Here is a 27,482-nt window from a genome sequence, read left to right on the forward strand (position 1 = left end):
TATTTTTTCTTAAAGAAGGTTCGTTTGATATTAACAATTCGGTTGGTAGTATTTTATTTAACTGTTTGCGTAGTGACAAAACACTGATACAGGAAGTGCTTCATATTTGGGTTGTGTAAATGGGTATAAGGTACGTATCTCCGCTGTCATTCTGAAATCTAGTATCTTTATATTTCCTGATTAAATTTTTTAGCAAAAACTACTATTACGACTACTTGTCACCTTTGACAACACTGGATTTAACCAATTTATAAAAATACTGAAAAACAGCTCATTTGAACATTAAAGATTTTGAAAGGACATCAACGATATTCAAAAAGAGGGGGCGGAGTCTTGTGATGCAGTGCTCCTTTAAATAAACATGCATAATAACAAACACGAAATACTGAAAACTATAGTTTATAGCAGAATAAATACGCTATTGGAGGTTGGTGTTGAAAAAGCAGCGACGGCAGATATATTTTATAATTAAATCAAAAGATCAACCAGATAACAAAGTAACAAATTCAACATAAAAAAATGTGCAGAGCTTGCAGAAAGTCACAAAAAGAAAATTTCTGGTTGCTGGTTATGATGTCAAAGCACACGGTAAGAAATCTAATTTGTTCCTTGGCTGATCCTGACATTTGCCATGACATCCTGTCTGTGGACCAATGAGAAGCCTTAAATTAATTCTGCCGTCTAGGAATGAAAGGCACTCGTTAAAAAGAATGAAAAGGGTGCAGTGGTCTCAACTGAACTCATTGAGCCATTCAAGAATCACATGCATTTCTGAGGAAATTACAGATAATAATTTATTACAGTGATAATTATACATGAAGTCATTTTCCCATGTGTTTAACTAGGAGTAGTTAACTCATAATTAAAATCACTCAACTCGTTCTTATTGGAGATGTACTGTAAGATATTTTATTTGTGTTATAATCTTAAAATTAATACGGATTAATAGGAATCATGGGATCATACAATTGATATGACAATTTATCATAATTATTGTCTAAGCCTTAAAATACGCAATTCCCATAATAGCTATTAATTTTATAATCGTGACAACCCCACCTGTGACTGGCTGGCAGTGTCAATATTTGTTGGTGGTTGACTACAATTTTTCAGCAAACGCAGAAAGATACCAGGTGCACTAAAAGTGTTACAATTGCTTATTTGCCCTTGTTTCTCGGTCTTCCACAGTTTATGCCTTTAAAAAAAATATATATGGACACGTAAAATATGTCATCGTCTCAACTGTATCTGCTTGCACTCGTTGAACCAAGTGCTATATAAGAAACTTCTCTTCCCATAGCTGGATTACAAACACACTAACCCTCCCCCAACAAATCACCACGGGCAACACGTCAATCTGACAGCTTCACAAAATATAACCATGCTTCAAATTGTGCAGAGTTGGGTGTCTGACTGGAGTGAGGGATGTCTCAGAGGCGGGAGGAAGAGAAGGAAGGGAGAGAGAAATGCCCTGCCTCTGTCAGCTCACCATCACACCAGGGATGCCAAGTCTTTGAGCCTCGCACAGGCCTCAAGCTGAGAAGATCGTGACTCATAAAGACATAATTCTTTACGTCACTGAGCTCCTGCGTGGCCCAAAACATTGCCCGCGCTTTGATCTAGTGCTGTAGTTTTCCACAGCCTAATCTTGGGCTGAGAGGAAGGGATTGCTAAATGCTCCTTTTTGAGCTCCTTTTCTTCTGGAGGTTTGTGAGAATTAGACGATGAACCCTGTTGCAGAGCGCTCCATATTTTCAACATTGATTTTGTTTTGACCATCAGTGAGTGTGCGAAACATCGTAAGATCTTTACTGTCTTTATTCGAGGATTTATTTTAGTAAACATCTACAGTGCATCCGGAAAGTATTCAAAGCACTCCACATTTTATCATGTTACAGCCTTGTTCCGAAATGGATTCAATTAATTATTCTACTAAAAATGCTACAAAAATAAAATCCACGTAATGAAACGTGAAAGAAATTTGTTTGAAATCTTTTATTTATTAAAAATAAAAAATGAAAAAAGCACATGTACATAAGTATTCACAGCCTTTGCCATTACACTCAAAATTGAGCTCAGGTGCATCCTGTTTCCACTGATCTTCCTTGAGATGTTTCTACAACTTGATTGGAGTCCACCTGTGGTAAATTCAGTTGATTGGAAATGATTTGGAAAGGAACACACGTGTCTAAATAAGGTCCCACAGTTAACAGTGCATGTCAGAGCACAAACCAAGCCATAAAGTCCAAGGAATTGGTAGACCGCCGAGACAGGATTGTATCGAGGCACAGATCTGGAGAAGGGTACAGAAACATTTCTGCAGGATCGAAGGTCCCAATGAGCACAGTGGCCGCCGTCATCTGTAAATGGAAGAAGTTTGGAACCATCAGGACTCTTCCTAGAGCTGGCTGCCCGGCCAAACTGAGCTATCCTGGGAGAAGGGCCGTAGTCAGGGAGGTGACCAAGAACCGACGGTCACTCTGACAGAGCTCCAGAATGTCTCTGTGGAGAGAGGAGAACCTTCTAGGAAAACAACCATCTCTGCAGCACTCCACCAATCAGGCCTGTATGGCAGAGTGGCCAGACAGAAGCTACTCTTCAGTAAAAGGCACACGACAGCCCGCCAGGCGTTTTCCAAAAGGCACCTGAAGGACTCTCAGACCATGAGAAACAAAATTCTCTGGTCTGATGAAACAAAGATTGAACTCTTTGGCCTGATTGGAAGCATCATGTCTGGAGGAATCCAGCGCAAAGACGAATGGGAGAAACTGCCCAAAAATAGGGATACTCATCATAATCAAAGACTTGAAGCTGTAATTGGTGTCAAAGGTGCTTCAACAAATTATTGAGCAAAGGCTTTGAATACTTATGTACGTGTGCTTTTTTTCGTTTTTGTTTTAATTTTTAATAAATTTGCAAAGATTTCAAACAAACTTCCACGTTGTCATTATGGGGTATTGTTTGTAGAATTGAGGAAAACATTGAATTTAATCCATTTTGAAATAAGGCTGTAACATGACAAAATGTGGAAAAGTGAAGGTCTGTGAATACTTTCCGGATGCACTGTATGCTTCAAACATGCATTGTGTTCGTATATCTCTCTTAAAGTGATAGTTCACTAAAACATTTAAATTCTGTCATTTGCTCACCTTCCTGTCATTTCAAACCTGTTTTGACTTTGTTTCTTCGGCAGACAGAAAATATATTTTGAATGTTGTTAACTGAGCCCCATTCACCCAAAATGGTCAAATGAATGTCAATAAAACAAAACCATGTGTAATTTTTCCATTGTGTAAATTACATTTTGTAATTAACTCATTTTCCAGACAAATATGCATACAGTTGTAAACAAGCCAAATTTAACTGGATAACCAAAGAGTATAAACACTAACAAAAGCTTTATTTTCACATGTCTGTCTGTCAACCCACCGTGACTGTTGCAGCGTGATGTCTCCACGAGTTGGTTGTCCTGGTCATAACACACCATAGCTTGATACCGGTAGCCCTGACCACATTCCTTGATATCACCTTGTACTTTCATCCCCAAAAGCCCCTCTACACGTCCACCCTCGGGCAGTATGCAGTCCGACCAGTTTCCAACAGGCTGGGCGTTGTACTTGTTGCAGGGGCAGTACTGCGTCTCACTTAGGGGGTATATCTGTGTGTTTTTACACTGTTCCCTTTTTTTGCTTTTTCCTGAGGGCATAAATCATATCAACACAGTTGATTATAAAGGTGAAGTTCAACGTCACACAAGTTTAATTGAGTAATTGACAGCTGCGGAAAAAATTAAGAGACTATTTCAAAATGATTCATTTTTTCTGAATTATATTTATAGGTGTGTGTTTAGGTTAAATTATCATATTTGTTTAATTCTGTGAACTACAGACAATATTTCCCCCAAATTTCACATAAGAATATTGTTTCTATTTGCATTTATTGGTAGAAAACTGAATTTTTCAGACCTCAAATAATTCAAAGAAAACAAGTTCTTATTCATTTTGAAGCAATACAACATTAATATTTGTATTTAGTTTTATTAAGAAAAAGCAAAAAAGACAATGTGTCTTGTCATGCTGTCAGTCCTTCGCATTGCTGTTGGATGACTTTATGTCACTCCTAAGTTTTCCCGAAATTCAACAGACACAGGACTGGAATACAATAAATCTAGAAATACTGATTAAATGTCCAGAACCAGAGCTTACCAACAAGCATCCTTTTCCTGGTCCGAACACCTACACAATCAGCTGCACATGATGAGAATTTGGACCAGCTGGTTAGCTGGCAGTCATCTTGACACGGAAGTTGACATGACTGAGTGAGCTGAGGCATAGGACCAGCAAACTTCAAACACGCCGCTACATCTGCTGCTCCACCATCCACCTTCTTGCAAGAGACAGCTGAAAAAGAAAAAATAGATTATAAACGGAACTAAATTGACAATAATACGAGAATAAAAAGCCAAAGAAAAAATACCATCCGTTTCTCTTCTCTTACCAATAAAGCCGCAGCATTGAATAAAGATAAGCATCTTGTGATGGATTACATGAGAGGGCATTTTAATGCCTATTGACTCAAGCCGAACGGATCCAGACGTATATCATTGAATCAGTGTGAAAGCAACTGTATTGGATTGCTTCTTCAGCCGTGTCTGAGTGATGCGGGATACTATTACAAGTAATGGTCGCTAATGCAAGCTGTGCTGTAAAGTGCTGCATATCTTGATATCTAAAGACGATCATCATGTTGTGGTTATAATGTTGGTCTGGGAATCATTTACAGACGATCTTCTTGCATTTTCTTCTGAGTCATATCCACTTTTGTTAGACAATTCATGGGTCATCCATGATGGGACATTTCTTGTTTTTGCTTTCTCAGTATTGCACTAATGTATACCTTCCCATATAAACAGACTTTTTCAACTATTGCTGTTAACCTCTCTTAGAGAAAGTCCTCACCACGTGGTTACATTCACTGTCTGCAGGCGTATAACCCAAGACTCTCATCTTTCATTTTCGAGGATGTTTTTTATTCATTCCACAGTAATAGGTCAGCGTTAAAACCCTAAAGTATTTATGGTGAGAGTCGGAGCAAAAGGTTTATCTTTCGACTTGTATCTGAAGGCATTTACACAGTGATTAATGTTGTTTGTAAAGATCCAGCAGTAGGGCTTTGATGTTAATTCTCAGTCACAGATCACAATCTCATGCATTAACAACACGTAAACGCATCTCCCCAGCTGCGATGAGAAGCAAAGCATCTACAAAGTAGTTTTGACAAACGCCATTGAAAGATGTAGCATCTTTTTAGCAGTTTTAACCTCTAGCTTGTAGTCCTGGTCCACAGGTTTCCTGAGCTCCGGGGCTGTCCTGCCGAACACTCCATGGAACCAGCTGACACCTTCTCCACTTGTGAGTTTTCCACCTGGGGAACAGATTTTATTTAAAGTTATTGAGGGCTTTTCATTACATTTATACAATAAAGTGTATCCTACGTTGGCATGACTTCAGGAATTAGATTTTGATGTAAGACTTTACTTAAAGCCTTTAGGTATAATGCATTATAATGGGTTATTAAATGGTATGATGCAATATAATTGTTCATGATGTTTGTTGTAATACATTAAATGTTGTTGTAAAGAATTATAACCAAAATCAAAATGCGAAGTGTAACAATGAATTGAGAAGAGTCATAATGCATAAACCGTAGTTACAACTATTCATGAGACAATATAAGGTGCATTACAAGGCATAATTAATACATTAAAACTACATTTTTAATGCATCATACACGTATGCTTTAAGTAAAGTGCTACCGATTGTGACATTATGTTTACCTGTAGCCTGGACAAACAGAGGCAGCATCACATTCCTTTTCCTGGAAGAGAACTTCTGGACAGTCCTGACCTCCATTAGATGGAAGCTGAATTATGATGCGTTTCCTGGATTGCTTCTTTTTGATGGTACCACCGAAATACACTAGAGAAGATGAACAGAAAATATAAAACAGTCACACGTAAACAGAGAATTCTAGAGAGCATCAAATCAGCACATTAGTTTATGCATGACTGTGTTACAGTTAACAAGGTTTGCAGCCGACTTCAGCCTTAATACTTCGGGAATGGCAGTACCATCTGCTTTGTGGATTAATGAGTACAATATTAGACTCAATTTAGAAATGAAATGATAAAAATGAAACCACAATGCACAGACGTTCTCTTTTAAATAAACTCGTTTGAGTGATTCATACTCTCAAGTTTTTCACTTGGCAAAGACATTGACAAGCATAAGCGTCTCATTTTGTAGCACTGTGCCAATTTGCCTCCTCAAATTACATTTTTTTTGGTAGTTCAGGGGTAAGTGAATAGAAAAGCACAGATCCTGTGATGTGACATTTTTCTAGGGCTCGAACAATATAAACAATATGGGGTTTTCGCAATAGCAAAATTTCCAGAAAAAATAACCGTGTTCACATGACTGTTTAAACTATAGGTTTTACCGGCCTTACATTTGACCCATTTTATACTATAACGCCTCTAAGCAACGGTTATGATTAGAGAATAAAGAAAAGGGGATGCTTATGGCACGTTTCCAAGTCATCATTTGGCATTTAAAACATTGCAATAAATACATTTTTACAGAGGTGAGATTTTGATATTGTTACGACCCAAGAAATGTCAAATTGAGTTTATACTGAAATTTGAGTTTTGATTTTAGACTAACTTGACCAAAAATGTGTTTGTGACACTGCAAAGATCGCTTCTGAAACTCTTAGAGAGACGTGGGATTACTGGATTCTTTTTTCGTGAGCTACCACTGAAAACAAGGAGACTTCAGGAAACTTTCTGTTTGTTCTTTAACGGATAGTTCACCCTAAAATGCTAATTCTGTCATCATTTACTCAATCTCTTGTCATTTCACAGCTGTATGACTTTCTTTCTTTCGCATGAACACAAATAAAAAAGATATTTTGAAAAAAGTTGGTAACCAAATTTCTTCTCCTTTTGTTTTCTGCGGAAGAAAGAAAGTCATACAGTTAATATGACAAGAGGGTGGCTAAAGGATGAAGGAATATTTATTTTTAGGTTTACCATCACCTTAATGTAATATCATTGCTCTCTGTGAAAATCAACTGAAATATTTGCCTGTGTGTTGCTTTCTAAACAAAACTGGTCAAACCACATACATTTCATCATAATCAGCTACAAAAAAAGGCAAAGAAACAAGTGCAGGATAAAACATGCCCATGCACATGCAGTAGCTCTAAAGCTGATGCTCTTTCAAAGGCATTACAATATTTCAAACATGACACGCTCAAGTGTGACATTCACAGTTATAAATGGTTTTAACAAGCAATTGGAATGCAGCGCAAGTTCGCCTTATATAACAAATTGCTCTGATATTGGCTGCTTATTATAATATTTGTTCTGGTTCCTATAGACTGGGTTGCCTAGCAACAATTCATCTTTACTGTGTTCATATTATGAGAACAAAATAATCTAATGGAAAGAACAATACAAAACATTATTTGTGAAGTCAACAAAATAGTACAGCACAATGAACTATAAACATTCCTTTGGATTATTATTTTTATTCTTCTGTTGAGAAATGCACCAAACATGTGGAATATGCCTAAGAAATACATTAAACATTGAGGCATTTATTCAGCTGTACTGTAATTTTGTGTTAATAAGCAAAACAGCACCTGTCTGGCATGCGGTGGGGCAGCGGGTCCAGTCGCTGTATGGAGTGACGATACAGTCTCTCTTACATGGCAGAAGACATGGTCTTACTGTGTCTGGACGCAGGCTCTCTGGACACCTACACAATTACAATAAATCAGACACATGTTTATCCTAATCCAAGCTTAAAATAAGGTTGGGATGTGAAACAAGAAATAATATGAAACACAATGTGGAACTATTTAAGAATATGCACTATTCCTAGGTGGCTATACGAACAAGCACAGCCATATTAACTTCTTTATACATGATTTCTAAGCTTTTATTATACAAGATGCTATTTGAAACATTCTCAAAATGTGTTGGCATGAGGTTTTGTATGCACCAAAGTACATGCCACAATGAGGGCACACTGGAATTAAAAGAAAAAAGGAGACATACCAAACCAAAGTACATTTTTAGTTATTTAATTTCAATAAAATAGTTTTCATTAATTCAACTAATGAATCAGTAAATTAAATTAAACACAATACAAATATTTAATAGGGTATGTATACAGTAGGATGCCTTGAACATGTGACATTTCCTATTCACACCGCAATGTCATTCCTGTTCCTTTCACACGAAATCCCAGTCTTACAATGATCAGCATGCAGCCCGTGCCTGCAAATCTGCATGCGTCTGTGAACATGTAGATCAGCGGGCAAAGCCCAGCGCGTGAATAACCCCTGGTAAAAAGAAAGTATGCCTCATTTCCATTTCCAGCATGGGGTCCCTGCGAGCCAGACTCGTTTTTACAGTCACTGACAGAAAAATGCAGCTTTTAAATGAAATAAATAAACCGATTACCAACCCATTTGACGCCTTGCAGGAAAGACCGGATCTAGGTACCTTAACTACCGGATGAGATCTCATCAAGCTACAGTCTCAATCCCTCAATAAAGATCAAGCGGGGCACTAGAATATTGAGCTGATACATGATGTGTTTTAATATCTGTTCCAACAAAAAAAAATTTAAGTTGCCGTCTGTCTGCGACCTGCTTGAGGACAATGAGAGGTCACATGAAGGCATTTATAGGCTAGACAATGAAAAAAGGGAAGTATTAAAAATGTAGGAGGATCTGATTATACCTATTAAGAAAATAACATTTGTAACCCTATAAGACGATGACATTTTTTTGAAATAATGCTAAAACAATTAATAACAAATACAATCAATACATCAATCATTTCAATACATTCAAAGCCTCTTAGTATTCATAGTTACAAAAATCAATCAAATCATGGATATATTAAACATAAAAACATACTTTTTTGGCGGCACCTGGCCCACATTGACCCGGACACAGATGACTTTGCGCGTCTGCATTCCAACTGAACAGAAGGCCTCATTACTGGCGACTCCAGCTCCGGCGCGGCCCAGCGAGCTGTTGGCAGAGGGAACAGAGGTGTCCTCTATGCACTGACCCCAGGGTCCCGTCTGCCAGTGGTACACAGTGCAGGGATGATCATTACAGCTGCGCACCTCCTGCAGGGCACTGCTGTTGGGACACTGACCCCCACCTAGAGGCAAAAAAAAGGTTGGACGGTGAACTCTTGATCATTTAGACCAAACTTTAACAAACTTCAACTGGTGGTTGATCTGGTATTTGACAATCCTATACGTAATTTATGGTAAAGCTGTTTTATTCCGATCCTAATGAAGAGTTTTATTTTGACTGTGACCATTATTCTTATCGTTTTTGCATCTGTCATGTTGTATTTTACTATACACAAGTGTATATAAATATATACTTTGCACAAAAGCAATGTGGTGTTGTGGCTATATTTGACACGGTGAGTGCCCCGGATGAACTATGAGAAATGTCAAATGCACAAGGGTAATGCAACCATGACCGTTAAAGATAGTGGATGTCCAATTTATTTACCAAGCACTGCCTGTGTTTAATTAAAAGCCACACTCATGCAAAACAAAAAAATCCCTACGGAGTGGCCAGCTATTATCTCAATGGTGTGCATTGACAACCACACAGCAATCAATGAGAAAATGTTAAACCGGTGAATGAGGAAAAAAGCAGAGCTTATTTTTAGTAGCACCTAAAATAAGGAATAATTGACTTATCCTTTGTACCAATGCAGTGCAGAGTCATTCAGTGTTATCAACAATTATCACACACTCCATTACACAGGTAAAAACACTTGCTGTGAGCTTCTAGGTAGAAGCAATCATAACAAAATAAAATACAACAGGGGAGGTTATGTAACATCAAAGCTTCTCATATTGTTTCTGGGCACACCAGGACAGCGCATTAACAGAGCTTCAGAAACCTGCACGACAATCACATTGTTTCAAATAGGGATTATCACTCCCTCTGGTTATTTATTGACCAGTGACTCGCATGAAGATTAATCCCTTGTGCAATTACAAAAGTGAGTCTGAACACAGCTCAGCGTAATAGCATGTTCTTTGCACCACAAAGAGCTGCAGTTCATGTTGCATATAGTCATCCACATCTACTGTTGTGTTAATCTCTTGGTGTGGGACGTTATATTCTCAATGAATTGTTGCATTGAACCAATGTGACATTTTCTGACAGATCTTTATTGGTACAATTTGTATGGCAAACATGCACTATAATGTGATTATGTTATTTTTATAGTATTTAAGTAGTAAATAAAAAAAGGTAACAATCGCCACCCACTTTCTTTCATCACGTCAAGAAGAATTAGATTAGATTAGATTCAACTTTATTGTCATTACACATATACAAGTACAGTGTAACGAAATGTAGTTTAGGTCTAACCAGAAGTGCAATTAGCAAGTGCAGGATATACAGTTAGAATAAATACAGAATACAATATGAGAGAATATAATATAGTGGGCATGGATTATGAAAATAAATGTGTTATTTTAAGAAAAAGCAGCTCAGATTTTCAGTTTGAACTTGTTTCCAGAAAGTCTGCGCTAATTTGCAGATTGTATCACTTAGTGTCTGATGTCCTGTTTATCTCTGCAAACTTTCAAAAAGTCTGCAAGCGTTTGATGTCTAGATTTTAAAAATCTGTTCATATTTTAAAAGTCGTACAGTGTATTCCAGTCTTTTTTGCACTAAACATTTTAAATGTTCAATCCAAAAATTACCTTTTTAATTATTTTAGATCAAAAGCAAACATGAAGATCCAGTAGTGTCAGTATTTAAAGATATCCAGTTATAAAATTTTAGGTTCTCAACCAGCTATGGCAATCCATAAGTTATCGCTAGTGATATAACGCCATGGCCGGAGGTTTCAAACCAACAAAACATAAACAAACGTTACTGTGCATGCATGCTTTTGTGGCCAAATTTAACTTCCGGAAAGCGCCCGCAAAGAATAATGTCTCAGTTGAATGTTTTTGAAAAAACACAAAATAACAAGTAAATTACATAAGAAGGCAAGTTACCATTGGAAGGAGAGTAACTTGCCTAAACTTAAATGCGACAAAATTACACGACCCATGTTGATTTAATAAAATGTATGTAGAATAATATTCAACCAATTGTTTATTTAATACAATTATTATACAATAAAATAGTAATATACATTGATATACACATAAATTAAATTAAATATAAATTGTTATACTATTAGCAACTACCAAGACCGAGCAATAAACAAACCAGAAACTTATTTCGGGCCTGGCGTATTCGTCCAATAAAGGGTATATATTGGGTTGATATTTACATTTTTTATTATTAAAAAATATTTTTTATTATTATTTTTTATTATTTTTATTATCTGCATTAATCAAAACATTTTTACAATCTGATGATATGTTTTTCTGTTTGGCCCCTATAAAGTATGTTACATTTATTTCTCTACATTCCTATACATTCAATTTATGTGTAGCTACATTTAGCTGCCCGCGATAAACGTTTTGTAAATTGTTGTTTTTATTATAAGCTACATGTAACTAAATAGCCACATGATAAAGTACACAATAATTAATTTAGTTTAACCAATGTTCTGTATGTCTCTCATTTACTGTAATTGTGTTATTTCAGCTTCATATCGGCCAAGAGACCACAGTTTAACTCCATTATTCATGAACAACACAGACAGTAAAATTACCTTTCCATGTCAATCAACCTCTCTCCATCACCTCACACTGACGCAGATGGCAAGCAGGGCTGTACTTCATGCTACTGCTATCACACACCTGCTTTCTTAGATGCTTATCATAATTTTGTGCATCGTCTCCTGAGTCATCTAAAAGCTAATAACCTGAGATCGCACATAGCGGAATTCGCCACAAGGCAGAACTCATATGTGGTCGAACATTCACCCTGAAAGAAAACACATAATGCAGCTGCACTCCACACATGCATCAAACACTGCGTTTGATTCTGATGCACTCTGCCTGAGTGTAATATATAGTCTAATGCTAGCGTGACCATAAAAATTATGTGATGCTGAAGAAAAACAAGCTGTAAGCAGTTGGTCAGTCTTGTTCCCTCAAGCTGCATATTTGTGGAAATGGAAAATGGGTAGAAGAGGTAAAGCAGAGGTTTAGCCTACGAGCTCTCACTTAAGCATTAGTCTGTTACAGATCAGACACACTCTTCTACAGCCTGAGCTCACTTGAGGTTTGAATCACTTAGCGCTCATAGATGCTCATTACATTCTGATAGGAAGCGTTTTTTATAAGTCTTCTCACATCGAAGATTGTGTTACTGGCACAAGGGAGGGAAGTGCATTTTGCTAGTCATAATCTGTTCATGTCTATTTAAACATCTGTGTGACTGAAATCTTTAATTTGGGCAACACGACACAATGTACTGATATTGTAATTTTTTTTTACAAATAAATACATTGATTATATGTATAAATACTAATATTGTAAATTATTGATATTGTATAAATTCTTATGTTGTAAATTACCCAATCATAAATGATTTATGTCGTATACTGTGGCGAGCAGGGCGGGACGAGAGCCGTGAGGGTAAGGTGCGAGGCCGGTCACGTGAGTGATAATGGGTGTCAGCTGTGAGTGCACCGGTCTCGCATCTCTCACGGGGGAGCTCCGTTGACTGATTTTGTATTAATACTAATATTGTCCAAAAATTACATGATTAAATATATAATATAACTATATCACATATGAAATACACAATATACAAAATATATAGATACGTAGATGTTGTATAATTATAATACAACAATAAATATGTTAATATTATATTCATATGTATTATGTTATATTTTAAATAAGCTATTATTTCAGAAAAATAACCTCCCTTATTTGAGTTTCTTATGTGGAAAAATAAATAAAATAACTGGTAATAGACGCATTTAGTAAACATTGTGACACGTTTTTGTGGGCGGAGCTTAGGGGGAGGCAGAAAGATCCCCCTGACTAATGCTAGGTAGAACGTTTTGTTTTCTTGCTTGCTTATTGTTTCCCAAATAAATTAAATCCCACGTTGTCCATATGCCTTCTTCTACCATCACTTAACAACTACCATCATAACCAGACCTATTAGTTTTTAACAAGGTAAGAAGGAGGAAGGAGTTTTGTAAATGTTAACACTCTTACCTTCACCAGCATTGTAAGCCAGGATTGAGCGTGATCGGGTCTGTTTGCCCTCTGTGTTCTTCCCCGAGCAGGTGTTGGAACACAGGGACCAGGACGTCCAGGGACTGAGCACACAGTCTTTTGGACAGGGCACTTCACACAGCAACGGCATGGGAAGGATGGCATCCCGACACAGCTGTCTGTCCACAAATTCACCTGAAAGCAGACAAAACACATCCGTTTATATTGTTTATGTGCAATAATATGAACTTTAGCAAGCTGTTTATTGATGCTACTGCTGATATAAAACTGTATAACTTATTAAACCATACGACATTAAAAGGGCATGAACACCTAATAAATTATAAAGTAAAATCATCCGCTGGACTGCAGCACAAGAAATTCACCTACAGGATAACAAAAAGGCTAAGTGAGACCTCAGTAATTTGACAATGTGTTAAATTGTGTGAACATTAATCCACTTGTCACTGTGCGTAAATAAATCTACCCACACAGAGAATTCACACAGTGCATGTGATCCAGTGCCAAGCTGTTATTTCTACTCTATGCCAGACTGTAAGCACACAAACATTCAGGGCAAAACACCCACGCTCACACTTATGCACTCTTATGGATTTCCCATTAATAAATATTAATTTACACACTCATAGATTGAATGATCGCATTTGGTAAGCAACAGTGTAAGGTAGAAGTTCAGTGCCTGTACTGTGCACTTTCATTTTATATCACCTTATACATCAACTTGAATGTAAAAGCAAACATTTTACACTTTACACTCAAGGTTACCCTGTCAACCCTATGCCAGTATCTAAAACAAGAGAGCAAACCGTAGATTTCTTCATAGAGGTCATTCCAAGAGTGCCAATTTTAGGACACCAACCCCGCTGTGACCGGCGCACCAGCCCCCGTATCGATCGGGAAACCCCACCCCTGAAAATAGCCCACAGTGACAGAAAACCCAAAGAACAGATGACACCGCTGGACCCCATGAGACACAACAGATCCATTCTCATCAGCACCAGACAACAGAGATCAATAACGCAGAGAAGAGGGGATGCACTGGGGAACAATGAGGAGTGCTTGAAACTGGGGGTGGGAAAGTGTGAGACGTCCTCACATCAAGTGATAACATTCCACGTCGGGACGAAAATCATTACGGTCCATTACAGATGCTCATTTGCCTTTTTGAGGGTCTGATTTAACGATAGAGATCTTAAAAGACAAATAGAAAGAGGCTGTGGCAAAATATATTTTAAAACACAAATTCCCTGCAGAATAACTCTTTTCATCTTAGATGAGCTCAAAACCAGCTAGAAAGCAATCTTGTTTCAAGCTAACAGCTCAATCTAGATTTCTTTAATAATTAATCAAAGAATAAGTAAGGAAAACTTGGTCGAGAAAAAACAAATCAACCGTCTCCATGAATCACTCAGCGAGTTCCCGCTGGGACAAATGCAATAAAGGCTGCACGTCTACCCTTTAAACATCTCAGATGTGTTAAACCTCACCTGCGTCTGACTGTCCCCTGATGGAAAACTACCAGACAGCACCTGACATTTCCTCTATCGAGCGCTGTCACAATGTGATGAGGATGCACGCTACTCGTCTCTAAGTTAATGAGAGAGGGTTCAGCTAAATGCAGAATTATTCTGAGGGACACGTGGAGCTAATTTAATTTATGTGGCCGAAGCTAGAATAACATATTTACCATGTGCTCGTCTGTAAGGCAGGACAAAGAGAGAGGTGACCTTGAACAAATCATATTATTTCTCACAGCAGCGAGGTATCTGGACTTAAATGGGCCAACGTGTTGCAGCAAGCCTATGGCTAGAGAGTGATGGAGTAATGGCTGATGTTCTTTACTGCTTTGGACTCTACTGAGAGTTGTAAATCAAAAATCGTATTTCTACTTATAGGGAGATGCAGCAGGAATACATAGTTTGTGATAAAATTGCTATAACTATTAACCTGTTATTTTTATTTTTGGTCAAGATCATGCCAACACTCATTTTGGGGTTATTTTAACTCATTGTTTGGTCACAAAATGGACAAACCCAACTTTTTTTTCATTGCATATTCTACAGGTTACACAAATATATAAATTCCCCTACTGTATATAAAACACAGTTGCTGCATATGATGTGCTAAGCAAGGTGTCTGCAGGTAACTATGTAGAAGATTCATAGGAGAATTGGGGGGGATGTGGTAGTCGTCTCCGTGGTGACAGTATGGCAGTATGATACCTTCAGCTGCTATGAATGGGACTGCTGATTATTAGCCTTACAAACCTGATTGAGTTGCGCGCACACACACACACACTCTCGCTCTCTCTCTCTCTCTCTCTCTCTCTCTCTCTCTCTCTCAGTCTCTCCCCCGAGTCCTCATTAGCGATGTGAAAGCTGAGGTTCAGGAATGTCGCAGTAATTGCCATGTCCGCACGCTGAAATTTACTGGAACAAGGAGTGAAATGTGAGGATGTAAATTAGAATTACGGGCGCGCGCCCCGTAATTGATTTATTAATGCAGGTCGTGCCGCAACTCAAGACGAGATATTACCAATACAAAAAGCAAAGAGAAGGAAGTCACAGAGCTGGTGGTCCTATTTAAAAAGCGAAATATTCTACTTGTTCCTCATATTATCCACCATAATTTAAGGTTAATTATTTTCGTTAAGCCGCAGTGAATCAATCTATTTCATTTGTTGAGGCAGACTTTCAATTTTACTAGTAAGTATTCATTTTATTCTCTGTTAAAATAGTCACTCAGCTATGCTCTGTTTCTATTATATGAAATTAATTAGATTGGATGAATTAGAGCCGCGGTTTTGCAGCGCTAAATTTTGCTTCCTCGTCAACCGGACTGATTTGCGAGCCAACAAAATCCCATTAACACACTTATTACAACATAGATATAACATATAACACATAGGAATTTGACATATATGTTTGAGTTCAATATCTGTGATGTTCAAAGCTTTATAAAGAATTGACTAATTATATATTTTTATATATTATTATATCTAGTTATTAGCAAACCTCTCGGAGCTTAACAACTATAGGTATTTTGTGCTTCTTACTTCAAAACATGGCTTGGTAAACTACAATTATCTGTCAGCTGATTTGGATAAAACATCTGATAAATGAATAAATGCAAATGTACATGTAAATATGCTTTATTTGTTTGACAGTGTTTTTAAATGACAGCGTTGTTTATCCATTTCAGACAAAATGTGAGCTATTTGTATAGTTCCAGGCACGCACCTTTGCCCATGTGAACTGTATTTTCCTGCTTCCTCTGGTGTTAGTTTGATGCCATTGGATAGTTTAAAGTGATAGTTCACCCATGTCACCCTCATGTCATCTGATGATCAAATGATGACAGAATTCTAATTTTTGAGTGAACTATCCCTTTAAGGTCTTTGATCTAGTAACAACACATGTGGCTTTGTGTTAAACAAGCTAAAAGCCACTTCTTAAAGCTCTGAATTTCCCCTCTGGCCTCTGTAACAACAGAAACCTACAACCAGCCGCCTGTGCAAAAACAGCAATTACTACAATTGGGCATAAATCCAGAACATAAGCCCCACGGACAGAGTTCAAGAATGGACCCAGCTGTACAAGAACAAAAAAATCTGGGTTGTTTGCATTCTACACGTCTGAACACGACCCTTAAACGCAAAAGCCATTTAAGCAAAATACTTTTAATTAGCCTAAACGATTAAAGGTACCACAAAATTAACAGGCCTGTTTTATGCAGATGGCCGGTGTGTGTATCACTTACCATCACTGTTGACACATTGTACTTGTGGGTTCTGGGTTCCTGGCCCGCATACTTTGTCATTGTCAGGAACACACTCCTCCAATTTCACAACCAGCCAATCGTAACAACTGGGCTCCTCGCAGGGAATGGCTTCGGTCAGGTGGGGGCAGTTTCCTGTCCCACCAGTGGGCTCATTTATGATGTTCCTTTTCCTCAGTTTGAAGCCTGGAGAGAAGTACAGATCAGAGTCAAAATCATGCTAGTGCCATTTGACTGCAAGTCAATACAGTTTTACATATTTACAGTAATTCGCTTTAGCCATGTTTTTAAACATGACTTATATTGATACAATTTATATTGCATTCAAGGAACATTTATTCAGTGAGACGTTTCAATAAGATTTGCAAAGATTAGTAAATGTGTTAGCCAACATAAACAGTTTTTCAGCATTCATTAAACGGATAGTTCACCCAATAACGAATAGTCTGTCCTCAATTGCTCATCCTCTTGTCATTTCAAACCTGTATGACTGTCTTTCTTTTGCAGAACACAAAAGATGATATTTGAAGAATGTTGGTAACCGAACAACGGCAGTGCCCATTCACTTCTATTGTTAAAACACAAAACCAATGCAAGCCAATAGGTACCTCCACTGTTCGGTTACCAACATTTTTCATAAAATCTTCTTTTGTGTTCTGTAGAAGAAAGAAAGTCATACACGTTTGAAATTACAAATTTGTTTGAGTGAACTATTCCATTAATCTTTGTTAATGTAGTTAATGGCAATACAATTGCAATCGTTTATTGTGCATTAACTAATTCTAACAGTTAAAACATCAAAGTGTATTAGTAAATGCAAGCATAAACATAAACTAAGACAAATAAATGCATTCATTGTTAGTTTGCATTAGATCTATACTGCTCGAAAAGCCCAACCATGTGTTTGAGGGAGGCATAGATAGCCCGGCATTATTTAACGTGGCTTGATATCTTTCTACCTTGGCATGCTGAGTAAAGAAATCATTTTCTATTGATTTAACAGGCTGACATGACCAGTGGAAGCACAAAGCCCTCTTCACTGACACAGTGTGCCATTGAGCCATAATCGCAATATTTCATTTAAACGTATCAGTCCATTAAGTGTGGCAGATGACAGAAATTACTGGAGCAGCTCATCATAATGAATATTATTATTCTTTCCTCATTACGATGGCTTTTCACCAAAGCGCCTAATGCATTAAGCAATCCATTAATACTGAAAGGGCTTTGACTCCAGGGGTATTCCCATTAAAGGGCAAAAGAAAGGACTCAGGCCTGCCCAAAGTCACCTACACGTAACCCCCCCATTCTGTTGCCGGCCCCTGGCTTCTGGTTTAATCCACATCGCTGTCTGGGACTGATAAGGTAATATGGGTGTGGGGGGCCATTCGGAGTAAGGCAGAGATGCCAGCATCGTCCCTTTCTCTGATTACTTCTGTCTCTGGCTTTATTTAATCAGAAGGTCAGCATTGTGGTCAGGAGAGGTGGGGGCGTGTGTAAGAGGATTGTATCACATTCAGTCAGTCAGCACTCAGGTGTGTGTGTGTCTCTTTATCAGACAAGGCAGGATACTGGATTTCATATGACCCCCTGTTAATAAAATAAAAAAACGACAAAAAGTCACAGCCGCCGAGAAATCTCATCCAAATCTTCACACCCAGGTGCACACTGACACATTATTGGTTGAGATGTCACTGGTAATTTGTTCTTTATCCCACATCAGGCTTCTTTTTCTACCTTGTGCAGGCTATAATAAAGATTACCAATATATAACAGCCTCTCTGTCATAATAACATGGTACAATTTATATATGGCATTCATCAGAAGTGGAAGGTTAGACAGCACTGGTTTTAGCTGTCGTAGATGACTTGGGCGTGTACAAGGCATTGATGATGTGTTTAACTCCAACATTTAAATTTGCATTGAGGAAGCAAATTGGACGCAGGATTGCAATTCAAATCTTAAAGGAATTGTTGAATCGTACAATGTTAATCATATATTTCATTTGTTAGCACAATTTATCAGTTAGCCACCCGTGGAGGATGTTATCATATACACAACAAATGGGATACAACAAGAAATATTAGGGGTAAATAGTCAATGTTTTAATTCAAATATAACAATGTAACATTTTAAATGTCAGGACAAATTCAGAATAAATGTATATGTTTTAATAAGATGTAGAACATCCATTTTATGAACCATGGTTACACCTTTTGAAGAGGTCTTCAATGTCAAATTGAGACAGACTACAGTTTCAGTTTTTGGAAATATATGACCCTGCTTGTTTAAATTTTTTTTAATGCGATTTCAGTTTTATACATAATATCATTATGTAATTCTATGAAAATATAACCATGATATCTTAATATTGACTAAGTAATGTTTGGAATTATATTTTTTGTGTAAAAGTAATATGACTTAATGACTTATAACATTCATTTAGGTATTTACTGTAAAATGATTCATCATTCATTTAAAATGAAAATGTCCGGATAAACACACCACCTATTTTTGTCATTTTATGGCAAAAACTCAGAAAATATTCATAATCTCATAAATAGATTTTGAGACTTTAACGAAAACAAAATCCCCTTCTGCAAAGAAGTAGAAAAGTGACGACATCTCAGTCCTGTGTTAGCCATCGAAGTGCTTCGAAAGGGAGGGGTGAGCGTTGGAGTGAGCCGGTGGTTGCAATTCGCAACCTCACCACGAGATGCTGCAACATTTCATACTGTACACTGGACCTGTAACTTGGATTTCACAAACATGGTCACGTTTGCTAATACATATTAAATATCTTCAAATCCTCTACTTGTCATTTCCATTTAAAATTCAATCATCTAGAGTACAGTTCATTCAATTCAAATTTTAACTTATGAACTTCAAGATTCAGAAATTAGATTTTTTCCCAACCATGCATCCAAAATTTAACAATGACTGATGAGTTTAGTTATTAGACACTGATGTACACTGTTCCATTCCCTCCAGGCTGTAAATACACTCTTCTCTTTTACCACATATCCCTGAATAATGAGGTATTTGCTGTAAAGAATGCAGCGTGGGCGTTTGAAACGTGAAAGAGTGCAAGACAGATTTCGAGGGAATCCATCATTAAGATGCATGGCGGAGAATTTCCTTCCATCCCATCCCATCCTTTTGAGTCGCTTCATTAGGGATGAGTCAATATGCATTAGTCATGGCACGGGTCGCTGTCCCAGCCATAATTAACCAGAAAAGCAGCCAGCATGCCAGCACCTTTGATACACTAGTAACAACTGTCAGGATTTACATGGAGAAATCAGTACACAATGGCATCCTGCGAAACCCCACAGGATATAAAGTTGATTTGTTGTGCAACACATTTTTTGTATTTTTCTATTTTATGACTACTCTCTTCAATTCCCCTGCTATATAAACCTTTGAGAATGAATCTTCTGCTCCAGCAGGCGGTGAGCTTATGGGCGCTGATGGTGCAGATAGAGGTGATCGGGGGGGGGGATGAGTTATGTGTTGAAAGGGGTTCAGCACACAATTCATGAGATTTATAATGAAAGGGGACATTTTATTGATCCGCTCTGTTTTAGACTAGCGAGATGGGTGAAGGTCCCGCTCCGCAAACAGAAGTGTAAGAGGCAAACAGTTCAAGTTGAAATTGCTCTCACCTTTCTTTGTGGATTGATCTTGGCAGTTTTCAAAGGTGCAAGGACCCCAAGCGCTCCAGGAAGACACCTCGCATTCCACAGGACAGGGAATATGGCAGAGCTGGGTGGTGTTAGGAGGAACACCCAAACACAGGTCACTGTTTACCGGCCGGGAAGCTGAAAAAAGTAAGAAATTCCATATAAACATAAAAACAATATGGAATAAGAATATCGCTGCTGTTCTTTGAAACATTGTATCTGTGTGATTTTGTAATTTAAATTCTTTGCCATAAAACATTATTATTAGTCACCCTTTACGTGTGTCACTGGCCTTTGTATTGGGTATGTAACCAATAAAAAGTATTAAAAAGGGCTTGGTAACTTTGACAACACAGTGCTTGATAAAAGTACAGTGTTTCATGAAAAACAGCATATTTGGAAATCTGAGGTTTCAAAAGGACAGCAACGGTAGAATTCCGGATAATTTTTACATTTTGAAAGGTAATTGAATTCCTATTATTGGCTTTTGTGCCAGAATTCTACATGAACAGAAAATTCTAGGAAAAATTGTATAAAAAAATGACATTTTCCCCCCAATGAGTGCCCACACTAGTCATGGTTCAAAACCTAAAATTAAGTTTTGATGACATAAAGATCGAAATATAATGCAACATTGTAACCTGAAAACACCTTTCTCAAACAGAAAAATGCTTTTGGTTTCACGTGTTTTCCTCAATATTTCCCAAGACACCCTGTGTCTTTGTGTTTCTCTTTTATCTGTACTAGCACCCTGTGTACGTGTGTCTGTGTGTGCATACAGCTCCAAGCTGTAGTTGACTTCCTGCAAGGTCAGCGCACAAATTTATCTGTCATGACACCCTGTGACGGATCTTCGCTTCATTCACATGCAAATTGCTCCGTGTCCAAAAGGTGTGAGGCTTTGATTCTAATATTATCTGCGTAACACGCATTTTCAAAGTGATCTGAATGATTGATTGGGTGACCGTGCGTCAATTATTAATGATTCACGTGAGCTTGTTTAAAATAGAAATTAAAAAGGTTCGTGAAGTGCTCCGCTGGGACAAACGTGCACTGAAACATTCAATTTACTCACTCTTCGTTCCAAAAGTGACATGTAAAAAGAAATTAGCTGTCAAAGCGTCAAATTGATGATATTGATTTGCAAAAGAATTGACTTGCAAATGCATGACCCCTGTTACATTTTTCGACAGTTAAAGTCCCCCTGTGGTCAATTTTTCCTTTGTTAAAATAGCTTAAATGTAACTCTACACCTTACATTAAGTATTCACTGATACACGAATTAGCAAATTAGCACTCAAATGTGAAACTGAAAGTGAAACTGAGGGCTGACAGAGTAGTGCAGTGATAATTTTAGCCCGAATCCATGCGCCATCTTTGCATATTTATTGGTCCACGGGGTCAAATGAGTTGATGGGATTGGTTAAATTTTTATGACGTCATTAACTGGGGCAGTTTCAAGCGGCATATTTAATCTGTCTTTGGTAGACTGCAGTTTTATGAAGACAATATTACACAGTAGTTTCAAATTATACATTTGCACATGGTTTGTATTAAAGCACATTAAAAACATCACATAAACTTATAAACACAGGGGGTCTTTAAAGGGATAGTTCACCCATAAATGAAAACTCTCATTTACTCACCCTCGTGTCATTTCAAACCTGAATGACTTTCGTTTTTCTGCAGAACACAAAAGAAGATATTTTGAAGAATGTTGGTTATCAAACGATGCCGGTACCCATTCACTTGCATTGATTTTTAGTCTATACAACAGAAGTGAATGGGCCGCCCAGTATAGATTTCGTTGGCATGCTTGCATTTTTATCTCATTATCATTATTATTTTAGAAAGTTCATCACTGAGACGGACAAACACCTATCGGACTTCCTGTCTCAGCGTCTCCCCTTTTCCCCACCGTGTTAACCCACTCTGATTAATGACCCTCTCCTTGCAGTTTGACCTTGTTCAGGTGGCACAACTCTTGCTTGGAGGCCAGATGGTCTGCAGTTTCCCACCTAGGGTCTACCTGGCCTAATTATGGAATCCCATCAGTCCCTCTTCCGTCTGACAGCACCCAACACGTTCACCTGCTCACATCATCATCATCAGTAACTACTCCTGCCTGCAGGGCGGAGCTGCATGGATGCCCTGTAACAAAGCCGCGCTATTGAATATCTCATAAAGATCCACAACAGGGTGCTGTATTCATTACCTTCTGGGGAGCAACATGGCCGAGGCGAATCGAATGAACGGTGGCGGCAATGTTGTTACATTCTGCTCTCGGTTCTTTTTCCAGCGACTGAGATGTGTTAATGGATAAAGATTGAGACAGCAGCTGCTTTCCCCCGTTGTCTAAATGTCTGAAGCCCCCCGCAGGGAGAGGAAATCAAGCACAGCTTCCCCAGGCCCAAACACTAGAGCAGAAAGCCGGATGGGATACGGCAATGGCAGAGAGGAAAACAACAAGCTGTCTTTGATATGTAAAACGGACACTTTGGAATTCATAACGCCTGTTTTGGAAACCATAATCCCAGAATGATTGAAACAGGATTCAGAAGGTAAACACTTTCATATTCCTATATATATAATGGATTTAAAAAGGCATACATAGAGAGCCTTTTGCATGTGGTTGACACTGTACTGGAAAATGCAAAGGGCTGGAGATTGTGGTTGTCCGTCAAACAATTCACATACAGGATTTACTGTTCATTTGATCCCTGAAACTGAATGACCGGATTAAAACTGTTTAATACACCCTGTCCCTGTATTCTGGAGTTAACTGCAGACCTGGTGCTTTTATTGTCTGGCTTTAGCATATATAAATACATGTGGAAAATTCAACAGACCCAGTGGCAAATCGCTTGGAAATGTCCAATCATGTGAAGCTTGAAATTAAATCCGCTCAAATTTGTCGGAAATTCCCTGTGGGGAAAAGTGCTTGATTGAGTCTCCATTGATTAAAGAGGAAGCAGTTACATGAGAAAGATGTTTGACTCAGGGAAAGATGATAGAGTGAGAGTGAAAAGGTCCTGATAAAGTTATCCGTAAAATTTCCCAAAATGTTGGCAGTAAGGTTTTCTGTGAGAATGCAAAAAAGGTAGGCCTACATATAAATATATGGATGAGAAAATTACAAATAATAAAAATTATACAATAAAAACTACAAAATATTCGGAATAAAAGTGACATAACTGTCCAAATATGACATCAGCATGTAAAGGTTCCGAGGAGTTAAGTTCACTGTTTTCCCATAAAAAAGCATGAAAAGAGGAGGATAACTGAAAAAATCAAGAACCAGCTTCCATCCAAAATAAAAATAGTGACAATATATTCAACCTCATGTACCGTTTCACATTCATTTGACTTCCTCTGTCCCTTCTATATGACTTATTTATTCGTTTGTGTGGACTTCATACAATGGCATTATAAATCACTTTAATGCTTAAAAAGCAAACAAGACCATCGGCAAAAAGGATGTTAACATTGTGATCATGTTTCTGTTGTGTTGTTTGTTCAATTAACTGTTGCGTTGCGAAAAAGAAACAGTCATACATGTTTAAAAATAAAGGAGGGCAAGTAAATAATAAATGTGTGGACTGATATCTTTGAACATCACATGGAATGTATTGACTGACTGACTAGAAAAATAAAACAATTAAAGCCAAACAACAAGTTCTTAAACAAAACAGAACAACGTTAACTTCAACAGAGAAAGTACACTTTTCTTTACTCTTATTTAAAAATGTAGGAAAAACGAAAGTAAAATATAAAAAAATTACCATCACTGTATTGAAATGAATAGGTAAACCAAAACGAAAACCTGTGACTTACTTTCTTCTGAATCATGCTGGTCCCCATTGATTTGCATTGGTTTTGTGTCCATACAATAGAAGGGAATAGGGACCAACGTTTTTGTTTACCAACATTGCTCAAAGTATCTTCTTTGGTGTTTTGCAGAAGAAAGAAATTTATCGTGGATAAATGATGACATAAAATTCATTTCGAGGTGAACTATCCCTTTATAACAATGAGCATAATTGCCACATTCATTACATACAATAAGACCGAGCTGGACATGCTGTGAAAAAGCTTAAAGGGTGTGTGTGTTGTTACTGCGTATGTGTGTGGGTGTGAAACAGAGAAATGGAGTGTGAGAAGCAGGTGCTCATGCCCTGCTCCTTTATCTCACACGCTTCTTCCATCTGTCAGTGTGTGACTCGTCAGCACACCAGGCCTGTCACCTCCACAGCGGGAGCAGCAGACACTGCCATGTGCCTCCCTTAATGCCACATTATGGGATTCCAGCACTCCCTGGCAAAACATCCTCGCTGGCAGGAGGGCTGTATGTCAACATTGCAAATAAAGGCAACCGTGCTGGTCAAGTCTAACAAATCAGGTCTGCACTTAATGGGTGTGCTGCAGTTTTACTAGATTTACTACTGGGTAAGTCATGGGTTCTGAATGTGACATTTTCAGTTAAAACTTGAAAATATAAATTCTCAGTATTTATCACCAATATTAAATTATCTGTTTGTATTTTAATAAACACTGAATGAGTCCAGACATTAGAAAAATATCAGTCTATGCATGAGAAATTAACACCTTATGGATGTGACAGAAAAGGAAGCGTGTTTTGAGAAGGGATGGAGAAGGGATGACCTCTTTATAGAACATAAAATAGATTAAAAAAATTATTTCACATGTCCATTTATGAGGAACATGGACCGTTATCGATGTGGATGACTATTGAAAACTATGCTTTAAAAACAAATTGTTTTAAAGACTTTAAGAGAGACTTCACATGGGTATTCAAACTACCAAATACTGAAATCTGACATACTGTATGGTAAAACCCTTTGGTAATCTTAGGGTTGACATTTGCATGGAATTTCCCTAATACAAAAGTAGTCACCCGTGAAAAAGTTAAGATATATTTCAAGGAGGCTTTTGCATTGTTTTGTACATTGTGTAAATGTAAAATAATTTAGAGTACATTTCCATAAAATAAATTTCGATTTAAACATATTTACATGTTAAACACTGTTCACAGTAACAGTAACAGGGGAGGCATAATCAGTTAAAAAGCAATGCTAAAATCATTAAAAAAGAATAACACAAGAAGTTAGATCATTTTAGGTTACAGCAGAATAAGCTGGTATGCGTTTCAACACTTGACTATGAAAATATGTTGAGTTCATTTATTATTCTGTGCTGTAAATGTCATTTCAAAACTGCTCACAAATATCTCACACGAAATCATTTGAAAGCATATTATCTGTGTCAGTAATCCAGCAGTACTGTTACATTTACATATTCTTCAGTCTCCAAGTCTACATCGTGCTTCTGTGACAGCAACCATATGGAGCACGACACGAATCCGATTAATACCTGCATTTCACTCATGTTATTTTGCACATCCAGTTACTGGTTCTTTTCAGTTAATTTGCATAGACCACCATTGTTTAATTTAATCTTAAATAGAGGCACGCTCTAAATAACATATTACAGAACCCTGCAAAATCGAACGAGACACCAACTTTGCTCATATGAAACAAATCTGAAACATTTCCTTGTTTATACACAACAAGCGTTTATTAAATCAGGGCCTAAAAATACCCCATTGTGTGTTTTGGCCTATATAAATTTGCCTTACTTCTAAAAGACATCTGCTTGCTGCATGCTTTGTCTTTCTTTCTATGTCGTGACCAAGCCGAACCGGCCAATGACTGCTTGAGGACAGCTGTGGACATTTGAATAAGTTCCCTGGGAGGTCGGCAGTCGGTGTTTCAGAGCAGATGGCAGGGGAGTTTCGGTGTCGGCCTGAAAGCGAGAGTGGGCCCAGCACCAGCCTCAGCGCATGGCACCGAGCACTAGAGTCTCCCTGTTTCTGTCACATTACTCCAGAGAGAATGTGTGTTTGGGTGTATCGGCACCTACGTGATGGCATTAGCATTTCAATTCCAAAGTAGCTGCTTCATTAATTTGTACTGCTCTGCCTTCTTTATTCCTTAATTACCCCCTAGTGATCTAATTTCAGCCCTTAAAAAGCAATCCAATTACATGTTGGCTTCGGTTGTGCCACCGTACAGATATAAAACGATCTCTTTCTAACAGCTTGCAGTGAGCTTAAGTCAGTACTGGAGCAGAGGTGAGCTGATCCAAAAAATAGGAACTTGTAGCATCTTAAACCGCTTGGTGACATCAATAAAAGATATGCTAAAAGGACACCATGTGTGTTTACAGTAATTGCATAGGATTTTTAGGATCAAGTTGGTGGCATATTTATATTTCAACCTGATGGAAGAATGACAGCAGGGAGCATCAACGGGGTAAACCAACTGTAAAGCTAGTCTAGAAAATTAAGGTGTGACCCCTTTACTTCACAAAATTAAGTTTGATTCTTGTTTACATAAGATCACATTGTCATGATTCTGCCTGCTCTTGTCTTGATTTTCTGGTGTAGGGGCAGAATCATGACAGACATACATGTTTTATGTGGAGAGGAACATATTATGGTCAATCAGGACATAATATGCGTTCTCTCCTGTCTCGTCATTTGGCCCTGCCCCTCTCGTTTCTAGTATAGCTCTCCTCCTGTGTCGCATTACCCACAACTGCCCATCGTTATCTCCTTTGTTAGTCTCCCTATAAAATACCCTCTTGTCTATTGTCTTGTGCTCATTGGTTGTAAGTGTTCATGTATCCTGCCCTGTTTGGAGTGTTCATGTTTCCTGACAATCCT

At 37.9% G+C, this 27,482-nt stretch overlaps 1 protein-coding gene across 1 annotated transcript in view; it reads right to left on the reverse strand.

Annotated features, from left to right (window-relative positions):
• Window positions 1-27,482, reverse strand: part of thsd7aa (thrombospondin, type I, domain containing 7Aa) — a 92,595-nt gene that overhangs the window by 20,843 nt on the left and 44,270 nt on the right. Inside the window, exons 5-13 of the mRNA XM_079485657.1 lie at window positions 20,720-20,875; window positions 17,037-17,240; window positions 13,257-13,451; window positions 8,992-9,244; window positions 7,705-7,820; window positions 5,837-5,978; window positions 5,321-5,424; window positions 4,206-4,400; window positions 3,430-3,696 (exon numbers count right to left, since the gene is read on the reverse strand). Coding sequence (XP_079341783.1) covers window positions 3,430-3,696; window positions 4,206-4,400; window positions 5,321-5,424; window positions 5,837-5,978; window positions 7,705-7,820; window positions 8,992-9,244; window positions 13,257-13,451; window positions 17,037-17,240; window positions 20,720-20,875 — 1,632 coding nt within the window. The remainder of the gene's footprint in view (window positions 1-3,429; window positions 3,697-4,205; window positions 4,401-5,320; window positions 5,425-5,836; window positions 5,979-7,704; window positions 7,821-8,991; window positions 9,245-13,256; window positions 13,452-17,036; window positions 17,241-20,719; window positions 20,876-27,482) is intronic.

The sequence above is a fragment of the Barbatula barbatula genome, assembly GCF_947034865.1.
Source record: "Barbatula barbatula genome assembly, chromosome: 21".
NCBI classification, from domain to species: Eukaryota; Metazoa; Chordata; class Actinopteri; order Cypriniformes; family Nemacheilidae; genus Barbatula; species Barbatula barbatula.